Raw genomic sequence first — 16,842 nt, forward strand, 5'->3', positions numbered from 1 at the left:
ATTCCTGTCCTGGCACACCCTTGATTTTACTGTTTCTGATGACAGATCCTGCTGCCTCAGCTTTCAGAAGGACACAGCGAGCCAACTGTGTTGAACCTGACCAGACCTGAAGCTCTGTGGGTGAACCTGACTTGAGGGGGTGTGGCTTTGGGGATCCAGCTGCACTGGAGACCTGACATCCCACTTATGCTCAGCCTGGGCTACGGCTACCACCCCAGCGTGACCAGCGACGATGCCCAAGCTCACCTCCTGCCAACAGCTATTCCAGGTAGTTCCACCACTGGGCCAGTTTCTTGAGCTGCTTCTTGGGGGATGTGACCAGCTTAAAACTTGAGAACCAAGGCCATAGGGAAAAAGAAAAACAGAAAAAACACTTGCTACATTCAGTTCTTATTTCTGTTGGTGGTATTATTACTATTACTAGGTGATATTAGGTGAACACTTGCCCTGAAGAAGCTGAGAAGCACTCACAGAACTGAACTCATTACAATCCTCATAATAGCCCTTAGGGATGAAGAAGAATAAAATTTCTACTTTTCAGATAAAAACAGAGAGGTTAAGTAACTGGCCCAAAGTCACACAGCCAAGAAGGGACAGAGTCAGAATTTGAGCACTAGTCAGTCTGACTTGGCAGCTGTGCTCAGCACCCTGACTTGGGAGTACCTCTTCTTCCATGCTCCTGGTCTCAGGAGGAGAGGGTACTCCTAGGACATCGGGGCAGTCATCAGGATCAGATTCCCTGCCAAGGCATCTTGGTGCCCCTCTCCCGTCATGTTAGTCCAGTTTCCATGAGGCTTCAGACTGACCCGGACCTCCGCTTCCTGCAGATGGGCTGTCCACATGGATCCTGAGCCCAGAGGACCTGCATTTTGGAGAAGGCATCTACTATCTGACTGTGATCCCCGAGTCTGACCTGGAGCCGGCCCCCGGCAGGGACTTCACAGTTGGCATCACCACCTTCCTGTCTCATTGTGTGTTCTGGGATGAGGTCCAGGGGTCTTGGGACAACTCCAGGTGCCAGGTAAGGAAAGGGAAGCAAAGAAGAAGGTGGTAGAGCTGAGACTCAAACCCAGGTCTGTCCCCAGAGCAAAAGCTCTAAGCGATGTGACGCACTGCTTCTCCAGAGCTCATGCCCTTGGAGGCATGGGGCCCTATTAATTGCAATCAGATCCCTGTCTCAGTGCAGCTCAGCTCTGCCTGCAAGGACCCAAGCCCGTGACACTGTCCTGGTGACAGACATTGGCTTTGAGGCCATCAGAAGCCATCCCTGAGGTATCAGTGTCCCCCTTCCCTCTTCCGTGCCTTTGCATATGCTGCTGTCTCCCCCAGGACACCCTTTTTCCCTAACCCCCCTGGAAAACTCCCATTCACCCTTCAATCTCCCAACCCACTGCCACCTTCTCTGGGTGGCAGGTGTTTGCAGTCTCCCTCTGCTGGACTTCCATACCCTCCCCAAGAACAGCAACCTCCACGTCTAGTTGAAATTTGTCACACACCTGTCTCCATCCCCTGCACCATCTTTCCTTCATTCTACAAACATTCACCAGGTGCAAGGCCAACTGATAGGGATACAATGATGAGAAAAACCAGTGAGCTTTCAGTCTAGCAGAGGACACAGACAAGAAGCAAATGGCACATATGTCCAATGACAACAGTCATAAGTAGTGTAAGAAGCCAGGTCCCAGCAGAGCCACAGAAGGGGACTTAAAGCCAAGCTCCTTCCGGGTTTGTTTCTGCTGCATCTTTGGCTTCCTTGTCAACTCCTGCTTCCAGCTGCCACACAGAGGGAGCCCCCCCGCAAAGTGCCAAGAAGAGACAAAGGCACGTTGAGATGTCCAAGAGGCAGTGGGTCCCCCACACCTGAAGCACAGGTCTTTGTACCTCGTGGACGAGACCCTGGGTGTGTTGCAACCTTTTAGAGTCCTCGCTACCAAAAGCTTGTCTGATCCCCACGTTGCTGGCAGAATACCCGCTGCAGGCTGCCTTCCGAGGCCGGGGCTCAGAACAGGATGGTGCAGGGGCTGGCGGCACTGGCTCTGCCATCAGACAGACGGGTCCAATCCCACGTCATCAGTACTTGCAAGGTGACCTTGGACAAGGCACCCCACCTCTCTGAACTTTCCCATCTGCAAATGGGGATAAAGGATGGCTGCCACTTACCACAGGGTGGGACCTGGATGAGGTTAGGGGTATAAAGTACGTAATGTGGTGTCTGGCACACAGGAGGTGCTCCACAGATTAAAGTGATTGCTGTGTTAGACACTCTGAGCACAGAGAAGACAAAACTATATAAAATGGAAATCAAGGAAAACAATGGACATAGGATTCAGCATGCGGTTGGGTTGAGGGGGAGCATGGGGATGGATTGCAGGAGGACCACTTAGCTAAACGTAACTTATTGGAAAGTTCCTAGCTTTTGAGTGGAGTCATGGGTTCCCAGGTGCTTATTATGTTATTAAGAATATACAGCTACTAATACACACATACACGAATGTGGGGTGTACAAAAGAATGTGGGGACTTCCCTGGTGGCTCAGTGATTGAGAGTCCGCCTGCCGATGCAGGGAACACGGGTTCGTGCCCCGGTGAAGGAAGATCCCACATGCCGCGGAGCAGCTGGGCCCGTGAGCCATGGCCACTGAGCCTGCGCGTCTGGAGCCTGTGCTCCGCGACGGGAGAGGCCACAACAGTGAGAGGCCCGCGTACCGCAAAAAAACAACAACAACAACAACAACAATGTGGGAGCTGTGTTATAGTGCCAAAATTATATTAACCCAATACTGTGTACCTGATGCTCATTATATAGATGTTGATACAGATATACAGAGATCATTGAGGAGCCATAAACAAGTGAATTGGGAAAAAAAATAAGTAAATGCGATCACTAAGTTTGGATGGAAAACCACCACTGTATTCCCAAAATAACTAAAGAAAGTTCCAAATCTGTAAACTACAGACCTTATCAGGGGGGAAATGCAGAATTATTGCAAGGGGTTTGAGAACTGCATTCTTATTTGTACTTTTTCTCGAAGGATACTAAAGGTAAAACTACTGTCATGAGGGGATCTCATGAAAATTTTCCGGTCTTTCCAGATTAATTTATGGTTTTCAAAAGGACTCTCGTGCTGGAAAAGACTGGGAAAGCCACTGTCCTCCAGGTCTTTGTAAAAACCCAGGAGGGCAAAGATGTTAGGCATAAATCAGGTCTGGTCCCTGGGCTCCCAGTGCTGGGATGGTCTTGTCACTGGTACTTGCTTGGGGTTCTTCTCTGAACCAGCCCCACCCCTCCTGTGTGTGCCAAGGGTTCCTGTAAGACCCATGCTGTATGCCAAATGCTGACCAGGATTGGGAAACGGTGAGCAAACATGGAACTAAGACCCATGTGGAATCTGTCAATAAAGCAGTTGACGCCATAGCTGTTGGAGGGGTCGGCCTCTCTCGGTGGCTCGTTCAAGGTAAAAGAATTACCTGCTGGGATGTTTGGGCTGCTGCGGGCTCTTCCTCACCAGGTGCTGGGCACAGAACTTTCCGTATGCCAGTATTTTCTGTTGCCTCCTACCTTACCACCTCGTTGTGGACCCTGGAATGAAAAGGTAGTGCTGGGTTGTGGGTTTGAATTAAATCTTTACCCACCAAATGGCCCTGGGTGGATTGCAGGCTGGCTGGGGGCTTTAGGGAAGGACTGCCCCTAAGTGCAGAGTATGAATTAAGAGCTGGATGGGGGCCCTGCCTTGCCTCATCCCTGTCTCCTCCCTCCCCCAATGGCACTCCCCACACAGCCAGGGACCTCGTGCCCAAGTTCCATCTACACACCCCGTTTCCCCACATTTTGCCACCCTTGTGCCCAGGGATGGCCACAGCAGTAGCCAGTCCTCCACAGAAGGACGACCCTGAGGAATGGGTCCGGGAAGGCCCTGTAACAGGGAATTCTGAGGTCCAGGTCCCCAAACCACCTTCTAAAAGTGGGCGTGCCAGGGCCAGGACTAGATGAGGCAAGTGAGGCATCTCGAGTGCAAAATTTAAGCAGGGGATCTTTCTTGGGGTCACCTAGGACCTCGCCCTAGTCCTAGCTGAATGGTATGTGCTGTGGTGGGTATGCCCCGCCCCGCCCCCGACTCCTCATCCTGTGCAGAAGGGCGCAGCCTGAGGACGGCTAGACTGGGACTCTTCAAAGCATGAGCCCAGGACGGGGGTGCCGCAGGTGCCTCGATCTAAGGTGGGTAAAATTTAGAGAATTTTTTCCTGGTGCTGAGACACCAGCTTAGGATTTAAATATCTGTCCTTCCCTTTTTCTTGCATGGTTCCCCCAACCTCCGTCTTTTTTTTTGCTCTTCAGTGTAAGATGACCAACTGTCCCAGTTTGCCTGGGACTAAGGGGGCTTTCAGTGTGAGAAGCAGGAAAGTCTCTGGCAAACTGAGATGAGTTGGTCACCCTGAATGTCCTCTCGGCACCTTGCCCATTGCCTGGCCTGGAAGTAGCACCCAACAAATAGCTGCCCAGTGAATGAGCACCCGGTGGGAGAATGTAATGTAAGGATGCACACCAAATGTGTGATAATGGCTGCTTTTGGAGGCTGGCGGACAGAAGGGACTTCAATTTTACTCGTAATACTTCTTACCTAAAAAAGGAAAAGCAGACTGGCAAGATGGACACAGTTGCTCACTGAGGACGACAGGTGCAAAGATGCTTATTATAGACATTATTTTCTGCAATTTAAAATTAATTCTTAACTAAATAAAAAAGCCCAAAGGAATCCTGGAGCTGGTCTCCCAGCAGCCTCCCCAGCCCCTCCCCAGGACAGTGTCCCCCCCACATTTCTCCCCCCTTGAGCTCGGGCGGGCGGGGATGTGCTCCCTGAATATCCCTACCAGGGCCTCTCTGGGGTTGCGGGGGGCCACGGACCACCCGCTCCCAGATCCACTGCCTCTGCAACCACCTCACCTTCTTTGGAAGCACGCTCCTGGTCATGCCCAATGCCGTGGACGTCCGCCAGACCGCTGAGCTCTTTGCCACCTTCGCGGACAGCCTCGTGGTCGTGACCACCATAGGCTGCCTCTGTGTGGCCTACGTGCTGGTGGTGATCTGGGTGAGGAGGAAGGACGCTCAGGATCAGGCCAAGGTGAGGCTGCACAGTCCCCGGCAGCAGGAGGGAGGACAGGAGTGTCCCCTTGCAGGGGCTCCAGGGGATGGAGCCCAGGTGGGAAGCTGAGGGGCCAGCTGCAAATCCAGGCCTTGACCCATGGAGTCATCTCAGGTAAGCTGGCTCCTCAGCCTCTTGACCAGTAAAATGTCCTTGTTCATCAAAGTATCAGGAGGATTATGAAACTGACCTCTTATTGAGAATTTGCTATGTGCCAGGTACTACCCCCACTTAATGTTCATGATAGCCCCAAGGAGAAGGTACTGTGCTGAGAGTCCCCAAGACCACCCTCGAGTTCAGTGATTTGCTAGGACTCACAGAACTTAAAAAAGCCACTGTCCTTACGATTATGGTTTATTATAGTGAAAATTGTGCAAATTAAAATCAGCAAAGGAGGGGCTTCCCTGGTGGCGCAGTGGTTGGGGGTCCGCCTGCCGATGCGGGGGACGCGGGTTCGGGACATGGGTTCATGCCCCAGTCCAGGAAGATCCCACGTGCTGTGGAGCGGCTGGGCCCGTGAGCCATGGCCGCTGAGCTTGCATGTCTGGAACCTGTGTTCCACAACGGGAGAGGCTGCAGCAGTGAGAGGCCTGCTTACCACAAAAAAAAAAAAAAAAAAAATCAGCAGAGGAAAGGGTCCAGGAGGGATCAGGCAAGAGCTTCTAATATTCCTCTCCCAGTGGAGTCCTAGGGACAGATGAATTCTCCTAGCAATGACGTGTGACAGCACATGTGAAGCATGGCCAACCAGGAAAGCTCCCCTGAGCCTTGGTGCCCAGGGTTTTCTTGGGAGTAAGTCCCATAGGTATGGAGCCTGCATGACTGACTTCAGTTAGTCTCCAGCAACCACTGCTCCCCATGCCTGCCCAGGTCAGACTGACAGAGCGTGGCCCAAAGCTCTCACCACAGATCACATTGTTAGCACATACTGCCTGGGGTGGCCCAAGGCCCCACATAGTCAGACACTCTTATCATGCAGGCTATTTCAAGGACTTAGAGGTTATCTTCCACGAGCTGGCCAAAACCAGTCCATTCTTTGGAATGTGTGGGGTTTGGATAACCCAAGCCTGCTGAATTCACCCTTTACTGCACAGTACCTCTATCATTTTACAGAGGAGGCAAGTGAGGAGCAGAGAGGGCAATTAACTAGTCCAAAGCCACCTCCCCACCGGGGGTCAAAATTCGAACCCAGATCTGCCTGACAATAAGTCAGGTCTGAGGATAGAAACGAGATCAAACTATAACCATTTATGCAACCAACTGTGACAACAAAGTTCTGATTATTTTTCTGATACATGCATCATATCTGACACATAGTAGCCTTCAATAAACATTCATGAGTGACTGAGCGCACAAATGAATACAAGGATGCATTGTCACAAAGCTCTGAAACTTTCAGCATTCCCTACCGCCCCTATACACAGCAATACTTCTCAGCGTGTCAGGATGGTATGAAACTTAAAAAGATAAGAGTTGCCCCATTTATCCTGCTGCCTTTGATTTGCCCAAGGAATTTAACATTAATACATTAAGTCCCTCAGCTTTAGGTTCATTCCTGGGAAGCAGACTCTGAGATGCAGTTAAGTATACAGGGTGTTTACCAGGGAGTGCCTGGGATCAGCCCCTGGGCAGGGAGGGAAGGAGGCAGGATGGGCAGGGGGAGAAGTCAAGCTGGGATGCAGCCCACTGACAGCTGGGTGACCCCTTGGGGAGCTCTAGAACTGTCCTGAGTTGGGTTGAGAAGCCCAGGTCTTGATCTTGGGCAACACATCAATCTGTTCTTAGGTATCAGCCCCTCCAGGATGGGGCATGACCTTGACAGAGGCGACTCTTGCATTCCTGGCTACACCACCTCGGCAACTGGGAAAACAGCCCTCCATTGACAGGAGATCTGGGCAGCTCATCACAGAGCGCTCTGCAGCTCTGACCAACTCCTGCTATTTATTTTCTGCTAAAACAACTTAACATTCATTCCTTCTAAATTCCCTTAGAGGCACAATCTGGTTACCAAGGTTATGAGAAATTATTTATGAACAGAGTTTGCATTCATCAGCTCAAGCATCAAACATTCTCAGCTTAATACCAAGTTCATTTCCAATTTGACTACTTTGGGTGATATTTAATAATGAATGTATTTTTTTATTTTATAAGTTTTGGTTTTCACTTAAAACCCTGCTGTTGTAAAGAACAGTTCTCACCTGATAGAATGAATCAATAGCATACATAGTTTTGCTTTCCCCCTTTAATTGCCACGAATGCCCAACTCACTCTTGGCTGCTGTGCTGTGGATGAACCCACCAAGCAGAGCCCTCCTAATGCCATCCTTCTGTCCAGGTGAAGGTCACAGTGCTGGAGGACAATGACCCCTTTGCCCAGTACCACTACCTGGTGACAGTTTATACCAGACACCGGAGGGGGGCAGCCGCTTCCTCAAAGGTACCTGACCTGCAAGACACCTCGGTTGATCAGCACGTCCCACTCAGCAAAGCACCTGCCAGTCTGTTGTTGAGTTACTTTAGCCCAGTGGATTTTGTTGTAGGGTTTTTTCACTTTTGCTTTCTTTTTTTGAGAAAAGTATCTTTTTGCCAGACAAAATAACACCCTAAGCCCCAATATTTAAAAATATAAAGGAGGAGTGGATTAAGGGAGAGTTGGGGTCTGGTACTGTACTCACTGGTCTTTTCATTTAATCCTATTAAAAAATAATTCAGACAGCTGGTTACCTGCACGCAAATGTGCTCACATATGAAGAACAGTCAGTAGACTATTATCAATGAATAAAGAGGAAAACAGAATTTCTAAGAGAAAGGGGAGAAAGGAAAGAAACAAACAATGGCAACCATTTGAAAACAAGCCTTGAATTATGTTTTTTAGGAAAACTGACTAGCTGGTATCCATCTGTCCCTGAGAAGGCTGACTAGAGGTAATGAGGACACAATTCCATTTGTTTATGAATTCTCTGAAATCCTTAAATTTAGCTGTGGAGCACACAGCAGGTTGTCTCTGTCATGTCTCAGCATCCTTAGTTAAGTCTGGCCTCACCCTATCACTCATCAGAAGGTAGCATCCCCTGCAGCAGCTTCCAAGCTTCCTTTACTGAAACTGTGCTCCATGGAACTCCATGGAACACAGTTTGAGAACCACCGGCACTGTGTGTACTATCCTGGAGAAATCTCCATTGTTTTTTTGTTTTTGTTTTTTATTAATTAATTAATTTATTTTTTGGCTGAGTTGGGTCTTCGTTGCTGTGCCGGGCTTTCTCTAGTTGTGGCAAGCAGGGGCTACTCTTCATTGCAGTGTGAGGGCTTCTCATTGTGGTGGCTTCTCTTGTTGCGGAGCATGGGTTCTAGGCACGCGGGCTGCAATAGTTGTGGCTCGAGGGCTGTAGAGTGCAGGCTCAGTAGTTGTGGCCCACGGGCTTAGTTGCTCCACGGCATGTGGGATCCTCCCGGTCCAGGGCTTGAACCCGTGTCCCCTGCATTGGCAGGCAGATTCTTAACCACTGCACCACCAGGGAAGTCCCTGTTTTTAAAAAAACGACATTAGGCTCCACGAGAGCAGGACATGTGCCCACTTACAGTTTACTTTTATTTTTAAAATCTTATTTAAATCTTATTATTTTTATTTATGTATATATATATTTTTATTTTTTTATTTTTTTGCAGTACATGGGCCTCTCACTGCTGTGGCCTCTCCCGTTGAGGAGCACAGGCTCCGGACGCGCAGGCCCAGAGGCCATAGCTCACGGGCCCAGCCACTCCGCAGCATGTGGGATCCTCCTGGACCGGGACACGAACCCACGTCCCCTGCATCGGCAGGCGGACTCTCAACCACTGCGCCACCAGGGAAGCCCCTATTTATTTTTATTTAAATTTAAAAAAATTTTTATCGCTGCATCTTAGGGCCTCAACCAGCTAACATACAGTAAGTGCTCAGTAACTATTTGTTGAATAAATGCAGGAATCACTTTCATCCATCAAATGAAACATCCATCCCACTTCCATTTGACACTGAAGAGCTGACCTTACAGGGAAAGAAAGAATGAAAATCTGTGATCCACAGGCCATTTCTCTTCATGAAAAGTTGCAGTCACCTTTCAACTGATACTGTCTTAGTTCGGTTCTCCTGGCACAGTGGTTCTCAATTGGTTGGCCCCCAGGGACAGCTAGCAATGCTGGAAGTGGTTTTGGTTGTCACAACTTGGGAGAGGAAGAGATGCTACTGGCACCTAGCGAGTAGAGGCCAGGGATGGTGCTAAACATCCTGCAGCACACAGGACAGCCCCAGAGCAAGGAATTATCTGACTGAGAAAGTCTACAGTGGAGACTCTGCTGTAGAAGCCGACTCTGAAACAAGGATTCAAGCACAGGTAGTTGATTTGAGAGGGGATCCCAGGACACCACATACAGGAGTGGGAAGCCAGGTAGGGAAGGGAAGGAACAAATAAGGGGCGCATAATCAACCCCATTACCCCTGTGGGCAACTGCAGCCCAATCCCACTGGGGAACTGTGGAAAACAGTAAGGAACGTGGGCCTCAAAGTCATCCCAGCTGAGGACTAAGTGAACTGGGTTATTTATCCACCAATCCCACCAGGCATTGGTGGAAAATGGCTTGCAGGGGCCATCAGTTCTCTGCTACCTTCAACCTGCTGCTCTAACAGCCAAAGAAACCCCCAGAGAAAGAGGCACAGCTGCTGGCAGTTGGACGTGGGAACCCCACAGTGGTGAGGCTGAGTGACAGATGTCAGTGGGGCATAGGTGTCATCTGCTGTAGTTGGTTTTGGCTCAGGAAATCAGGCATGGCCACCAGCCATCACCGGGATGGCTTCAGAAAAATACAGATTCCTGAGCCCTGTGCCCAGTATTCTTGGTAGGTCTGGAGTGGGGCCTGGGAATATGTATTTTCAAAGTAGTGGGCAGTCATTCATTCCTGTCTCAGTGCCGGGAACTCTGGGAGGCACTGAGAATATAATCGCTAGGGAGAAAAACCAGTTCTTGCCCTACGGCCCTTTCAAATAAATATTTGAGAAGTTTGAAAAGGTCATCAGGAAGCATTTTATGAGTATAACTCATCTCAAAGATGTGAATGCAGATAGTGTCACCCCCAAATCTTCACACAACTGAAAAATAACTCTGGCAGGTCCAAGATGGGGGGAGAGGAGGTGAAAAGGCCATGCTTTGTTGGGTTCCACTGGCTTTTCAACACCGCCAGTGAAGCACGGGGCTCAGTTACCACATGGAGCTGGCCACTACTGGTCTCTGGATTTCAGGTGACTGTAAACCCTATATGGCCTGGATGGAGAGAGTGAGCCCCACCACCTGTCAGACCCCGACATCCCGGGTTTTGAGGGAGGAGGAGTGGATGTGTTCTTACCCTCCACCCTGCTTCCCCTGGGGGAGCTGAGAGGCCTGCGGCTATGGCATGACAACTCAGGGGACCAGCCATCCTGGTGAGTCAGGGGTGGGTAAACCACAAGCACCTACTAAGTGCCAGGACCAAGGCTGGGCATTGTGCATTTGCTGCTTTGCTGATCCTCACGAGCCTCTGTAAGACGCATAGAATGGATCCCCATTTCACAGATGAGGAAACCAAGGGTCAGAGAGGCCCACCAGTCCACAGGCCACACAATGCTAGTCCCTCCCTTGACACATCTGCAGCATCAACCTGTCATTTAGCCCTCCATTTCCCCATCTGTAAAATGGGATAGATGCCTATTGCAAAGACAAACCCTGCCCAATAGGAGGAAAGTAGATGAGACGTTGGGCTGATTCTCCAGTAGGAGACCTAAGAACAGCTCTTCTGCAGAGCACTAAGTTAAGTCTTCCTGTGCTTCTCTCACTGGATGCTCACAGTGACCCTCTGGAACAAGCACTGTTATTATCCTTGTTTTATAGGTGGGAAAATCTAAGCTCGGGAAAGATAACTGACTTGCCCAGGTCACACACCTGGCAAGCTCAGAGCCTAGACTGCTTACCACTGTCTGAGGCCAAAACTAGTGACCCAGATGGGTGGTCTCTAGCCTGAACACTCATCGGTGGCTGGCAGCTTTAGGAAAACACAGCATTTAGACCACTGTCTTTGACTCATCTAAGACAAAAACACTAATACATTAATGCTTTAAGATCCTCAGCTGTAGGGTTGGTTCCTGGGAAGCGGCTCTGAGATGGAGTTGAATATGGAGGCTGTTTATCCGAGGAGTGCCTGGGATCAGCCCCTGGGCAGGGAGGGAAGGAGGCAGGATGGGCAGAAGGACACAGACAGCTCAGCTGACCACACAGGGGGCTCTGGAGCTGTCCTGAGCTGGGCTGAGATGCCTGGGTTTTGATCACACCCAGGTTCTATACCCAAAGGTCACAGGGGATGTCAGCCTCCCCAGGAGGCTGTGTGACCTCAACAGAGGTAGCTCTTGCATGCCTGATGGGACTATCCTTCCTGAAAGGAGAAAAGGCATGTCAAGAGCTTCTTAGCACAGTCCCCATTGTGTAGTAAGTGCTCAATAAAGAGTGCCTCTTGTTATCATTACTCTTCTTTCCCTGTAAAGCAACTGCTGCTTGATCTGACCTCCCAGCAGAGGCAAGATGATTTCATTTCTTCCTGGGCCTCAAAGATCTAAATCAGGTTAGATGATTGCCACGAAGTGCTGAATGGATGGTAGGCTCATTCTCTGCATGGAAGCCCACAGGAGGACCGAGTTTTGCGCGCTCAAGCCTGCACCTCCCTACACACACGACAACCTGGCCTTCCTCACTTGTGAAGCCCGGTGACCCTGGGCTTGCTGCCCTGCATGAGGGTTCACAGTTTCAGAATGCACACTTTTGCAGCATATCTGTGAAAACCTGGCAGCCTCCAAGCTGGCGGCCTACACTAGCTGAACTCCCCACATGAGGCCAAATTCACCCACTGATTGGGGCATTTTGATCAAGTCACCAAGAGCAACCAAGAAAAATACAAAGTCTCTTTCCAAGAGTTCTCGTTCTTGGGCTCAGGCTTGGACCTTCATGGGGTCCAAATAAGTCTCATTCCCCCACCACATTATCCTCAAAAGTGTGGGTCCCTTCCAGGTACGTAAGCAGGGTGCTGGTGCATGACCTGGCAATGGACCAGAAGTGGTACTTCCTCTGCAACTCGTGGCTGTCCATCAATGTCGGAGACTGTGTCCTTGACAAGGTATTTCCAGTGGCCACAGAGCAGGACAGGAAATAATTCAGGTACTATATTTTTTCTTTGTAAGCAAATGCTCTTTACTTTGTTCTTTCATCTCTAGGGAAGTTGTGTTATAATTCAGTCACAGCCAAATAAAAGCACATTTCAGCTCGTGGGCCGGGGTAGCTCTCAGTGTGTGACATTAATAACCAGTTTTTCTTGTTGCAATTAAAGGGCCCTGAAGGGACATGGACCCTCCAAGACAGAATTATCTCCAGGGGGTGATAACAGTTATGGAACACTTATCCATATTTACTTACGAATGTCACAGAATAATATTGTTTACATGAGTGAACAGACTGATCTGAATGGTGATTCAACGTCTGGCCACCTGGAGCTTCTCCTTCATGTTGTTTTATCCTAGATGCATTTTTCAGCACGTTTCCCCTTGCTTTACTCACTCCCTCACCCCTTTTCCTGCCGTGCATCCTTCCACATCTGTCCCCAAACACAAATAAGCAGATACAAATGTACACACATGCACGTGCACACACACACACAACACCACAGATCGCTATTTTATAACTTTTAAAATGGCATGCTACTCTAAATATGTTGCCTTTTTTCTTTAATAATATATCATGCACATCCTTCCAGGAGGGTATGTTTGGGTCAAATTTTCCTTATTGGTTGCGTGATATTCCGCAGAATGGATGTCCCACAACCATTCTCCTATGGATGGGCACTCAGTCTGCTTCTAGTGCATTTACTGCAAGATGACTTTTCCTCCCAGCTGCCACTGTGAGCATCTCAGGCTCCAAGGGGGAAAAAGTCTGTATCAGAGAGACTTGGACCCCAAGAGAGGTATAACACAGACGTAGGCACGGATCACAAAGTCCCACACGCCTGCTGCTGACTTGCCGCGTGACCTTGGATATGTCACCGCACCTCTCCAGGTCTCAGCTTCCGCATCTGAAAGATGATGAGTTCAATGTGCCTGCCCCATAGGGGGTCCCAGGTCCCATGAAACGATGTAGTAATGTGCTTGACACACTACGCGGCTCACACTAAGTACTCAATTACAGAAGCAGGTATTATCTCCAAGTGCATTAGCACATGTGATGCCTAGAAACTCGGCAAGGAGCTCTCTGAAGGCAAAAGCTCCTCATCCCTCCCGTGAATCCCTGGTGCCCAGCAGAGAGCCTGGGACACAGCACCAGGGGCATCAAATATTTGTTGAATAAGACGAATAACATGGACAATTACTGTTGTTGGCAACTGACCTCTCTCTTTCTGCACCTTTACTCTGAGTCCAGGCCACCGGAACACCCCCGAGTGACAAAGCATTGTACAACCCTGGAGTGTTCTGGCATTGACCAATCAGGACAGGTGGCAACTGGGAATCTCTACTCTGGATACTCTTGGCAGAATCTGGGCCTTTGAAGAGCTCCTGTGGTTAAACTACATTCTACTCATAGGGAAATAATACAGATTCCTTAGGAGAATGTGGTGCCATTTTCAGAAACCCTGTCTCACAATTTTTATTCTCTCAAACTGAGTCTGAACCCAAAGCCTGGGATTTTTAACCACTATTCTCTAATGCCCTAATTATAACAAAACAAATAATATTAGAGTTATATATTATTATTTAAAAATTATAACAAAAATTATTGCTAACACTGATGAACACTCACCTATATGCCAGCTACTTTGCCAAATGCTTTACAAAAATTATCGTCTTTAATCCTTTCAGCAATCCAGTGAGGCAGGTTCTGTCATTACCCCCATTTTACAGATGAGTAAACTGAGGTACAAAGAGTACAAAGAGCTTCCAGTTATGATCTCCCAGTGGAGTCTGGACAGCGCTCACTCCTCCTGACAATGATGTGTGACAACACGCATAGAGTAATGCCAACCAGGGATGCTCACCCGAGCCTTGGTGTCCAAAGTTTTTATTGGGGCATGCTCACATAGACATGGCTGACCCCAGTATGGCTGACCTTAGCCTCCAGCCCCTCCAGAGGTTGAGGTGATATGGTGCAACCAAGGCCCCCACCATAAATCACATTGTTAGCATAGACTATATGGTGTGGCCCAAGATCCCAGGTAAACAAAGGCATACCCACCAGGCAGGACAGCCCAAGGGCTTAGTGGTCACCTCCCAGGAGCCACTCAAGGGGCAGACCTCTTTGGGCAAGGTTAACCCTTACTGCACAGCCACCTTCTGGAAGGGGTGGAGGGGACTCTCCCCTTGACCCCTTCCCTCCATCTGCTCCAGGTAAAATCGAATTCACTTGGCAGGAAGTGATGATTGAGCTGGATGATTGGATTGGGCTCCTCATGTTTCCCATCAACCTCCTGATCGTTCAGATTTTTTGGAACAGCCGTCCTTGGGTAACCAAGGAGCAAAACACTGGGAAACGGGATGGGGGGCCCCTCAGCCTGGCCCCCTCACCGCAGCCTGTGGAGGATGGTCTTCTGACACCTGAAGCAGTGACCAAGGCAGGTCCTCAACCCTGGCAGTGTGGGGAGCTCTAGCCTGTGCAGAAGGGGGTGGGGACTGGGGTTTGAGGCCTACAACCCACGTTGTTGGACAGCATCAGTCACTAAGATTCGTCAACTGCATACACATGCACATACACATATGTGCACCCGGTACACACATATACCTACACATGCATGCATACACACATGCCACACGTGCATTCACCACGCACACACCTACAAACGTGTACACATGTGCACGTGTACACACATATACACATATATCTGCACAGTGCACACATGTACACATACGCACACACCTACACATGAATGCATACACACATGCCACGTGTACACATCCACATACACCCCACACCTACATGTACATGCGTGCACATGTACACACATAAGCACACCTGAAAACACACCTGCACAACCTGCACACATACATGTACACACAAGTGCACACATGCCACATACACATGTTTACATGCATGCACACAAAGGCACATATATCCAGGCAAACACCTACAACATATACACACATGCACACACATTTTTGTGTACCTACTATGTACAAAATATTATACTTTCAAACAGATTGCAGGCTGGAAGCACACAGAAAGAATTCCCTCTGCATCCATGCACACGTTAAGCATTTATTGAGCACCTACTATGTTCCACACTTCAAGGAATACAGCCTGGAACGTATCAGTTGAAATCCTAGAAGAGGGATTTTTATGGGGGACAAAACAGAAGCTCAGGGTGGCCCAAAGTCATGTCTCAGTAGGCAGAGCTGGGATTCAGACCCAGATTGTCCAGCCCCAGGGCGAGTGCTCTTGACCACTCTGCTGCCCCCTCATCTGTAGCTCACGTCCCCTTCCCCCTGGGTGACTTGCAGGATTTGTGGAGACTCGTCAGCTCCTTGTTCAAAGCTCTGAAGGTGCCACCCCCTTGCTCGGGCTGGGACTTCGTGAACTCAATGGACATCAACCAACTGCTGGCCTTGGTGGAAGACGTCGTCTGTCAGCAGAACAAAGCAGGGCAGGTATTCTGGAAGGAAGCCAGCCAGACAGGGGGCCCTTTAACACTCACTCTTGAGGCTGTGCAAGTGAAAGGTGAGTCCTAACATTTCTGGGCCGAGAGGGGGCATGTTGGAGCCAGGAGGATGCAGGACCAAGGGCCACGTCTGTATCACTATCACAAGGGAGTCAAGAAGTCCTACCGGGGGTCTCCCTCACCAGCCTCCACTCCAACCACTCGCCACCGCCTCCCTCGCAGTACCACAGGCATCCTGCTCTCCACACAACGCCAAGCTGCCTTCCCACTAAGGCCTGCACACATGCTTGTCCTCTGATCTAGAATGTTCTTTCTCCTCTCTTCACTTGGCCAATGCCTACTCAGATTTTATTCTTGGCTGATGTGTCCCTTCCTCAGGGGAGCAACCCAACCTCCGAGCCCACAACAGGGTCTCCAACCATGTGCTCTTTAGCCCCTAAGCATCTCTTGCACTGCTTTCACATTGCTTGTTGCCAAATCATGAATTGTGTGAAGAGCTGCACATATGTATTGCACATTATTCTGGTTTGAACTAGTCTCTCTGGCTCTGCTCTTGCCCCTTTCCTTTCCATCTTCCACCCAGATCGCTGCCTCCAGTGTTTAGATCAGGTTGTCCAACAGAACTTCCCACAGTGACAGAAATGGTCTATATCTGCACTGACCAATATGGCAGCCACTAGCCACATGTAGCTATTGACACTTGAAATGTAGCTAGTGTGACTAGGGAACTAAATTTTTTATTTTAATTTTAAATTTTATAAATAAGTTCATAAAAAAAACTAAACCATATATATCTTCCCATAAAAACCTGTTCCTCGGGGCTTCCCTGGTGGTGCAGTGGTTGAGAGTTCGCCTGCTGATGCAGGGGACACGGGTTCGTGCCCCGGTCTGGGAGGATCCCACATGCCGCGGAGCGGCTGGGCCAGTGAGCCATGGCCGCTGGGCCTGCGCGTCTGGAGCCTGTGCTCCGCGGCGGGAGAGGCCACGGCAGTGAGAGGCCCGCATACCGCAAAA

The 16,842-nt window shown here is 49.5% G+C and overlaps 1 protein-coding gene across 1 annotated transcript in view; it reads left to right on the forward strand.

The window, feature by feature from the left end:
- Nucleotides 1–16,842, forward strand: part of LOC103076090 (polycystin-1-like protein 2) — an 84,430-nt gene that overhangs the window by 51,413 nt on the left and 16,175 nt on the right. The window contains 9 exon segments of the mRNA XM_007452555.1: nucleotides 46–268; nucleotides 828–1,023; nucleotides 4,891–5,119; nucleotides 7,475–7,576; nucleotides 10,412–10,420; nucleotides 10,422–10,591; nucleotides 12,204–12,340; nucleotides 14,564–14,787; nucleotides 15,671–15,887. Coding sequence (XP_007452617.1) covers nucleotides 46–268; nucleotides 828–1,023; nucleotides 4,891–5,119; nucleotides 7,475–7,576; nucleotides 10,412–10,420; nucleotides 10,422–10,591; nucleotides 12,204–12,340; nucleotides 14,564–14,787; nucleotides 15,671–15,887 — 1,507 coding nt within the window.

This window comes from Lipotes vexillifer, unplaced genomic scaffold (genome assembly GCF_000442215.2).
Source record: "Lipotes vexillifer unplaced genomic scaffold, Lipotes_vexillifer_v1.1 scaffold443, whole genome shotgun sequence".
NCBI classification, from domain to species: Eukaryota; Metazoa; Chordata; class Mammalia; order Artiodactyla; family Lipotidae; genus Lipotes; species Lipotes vexillifer.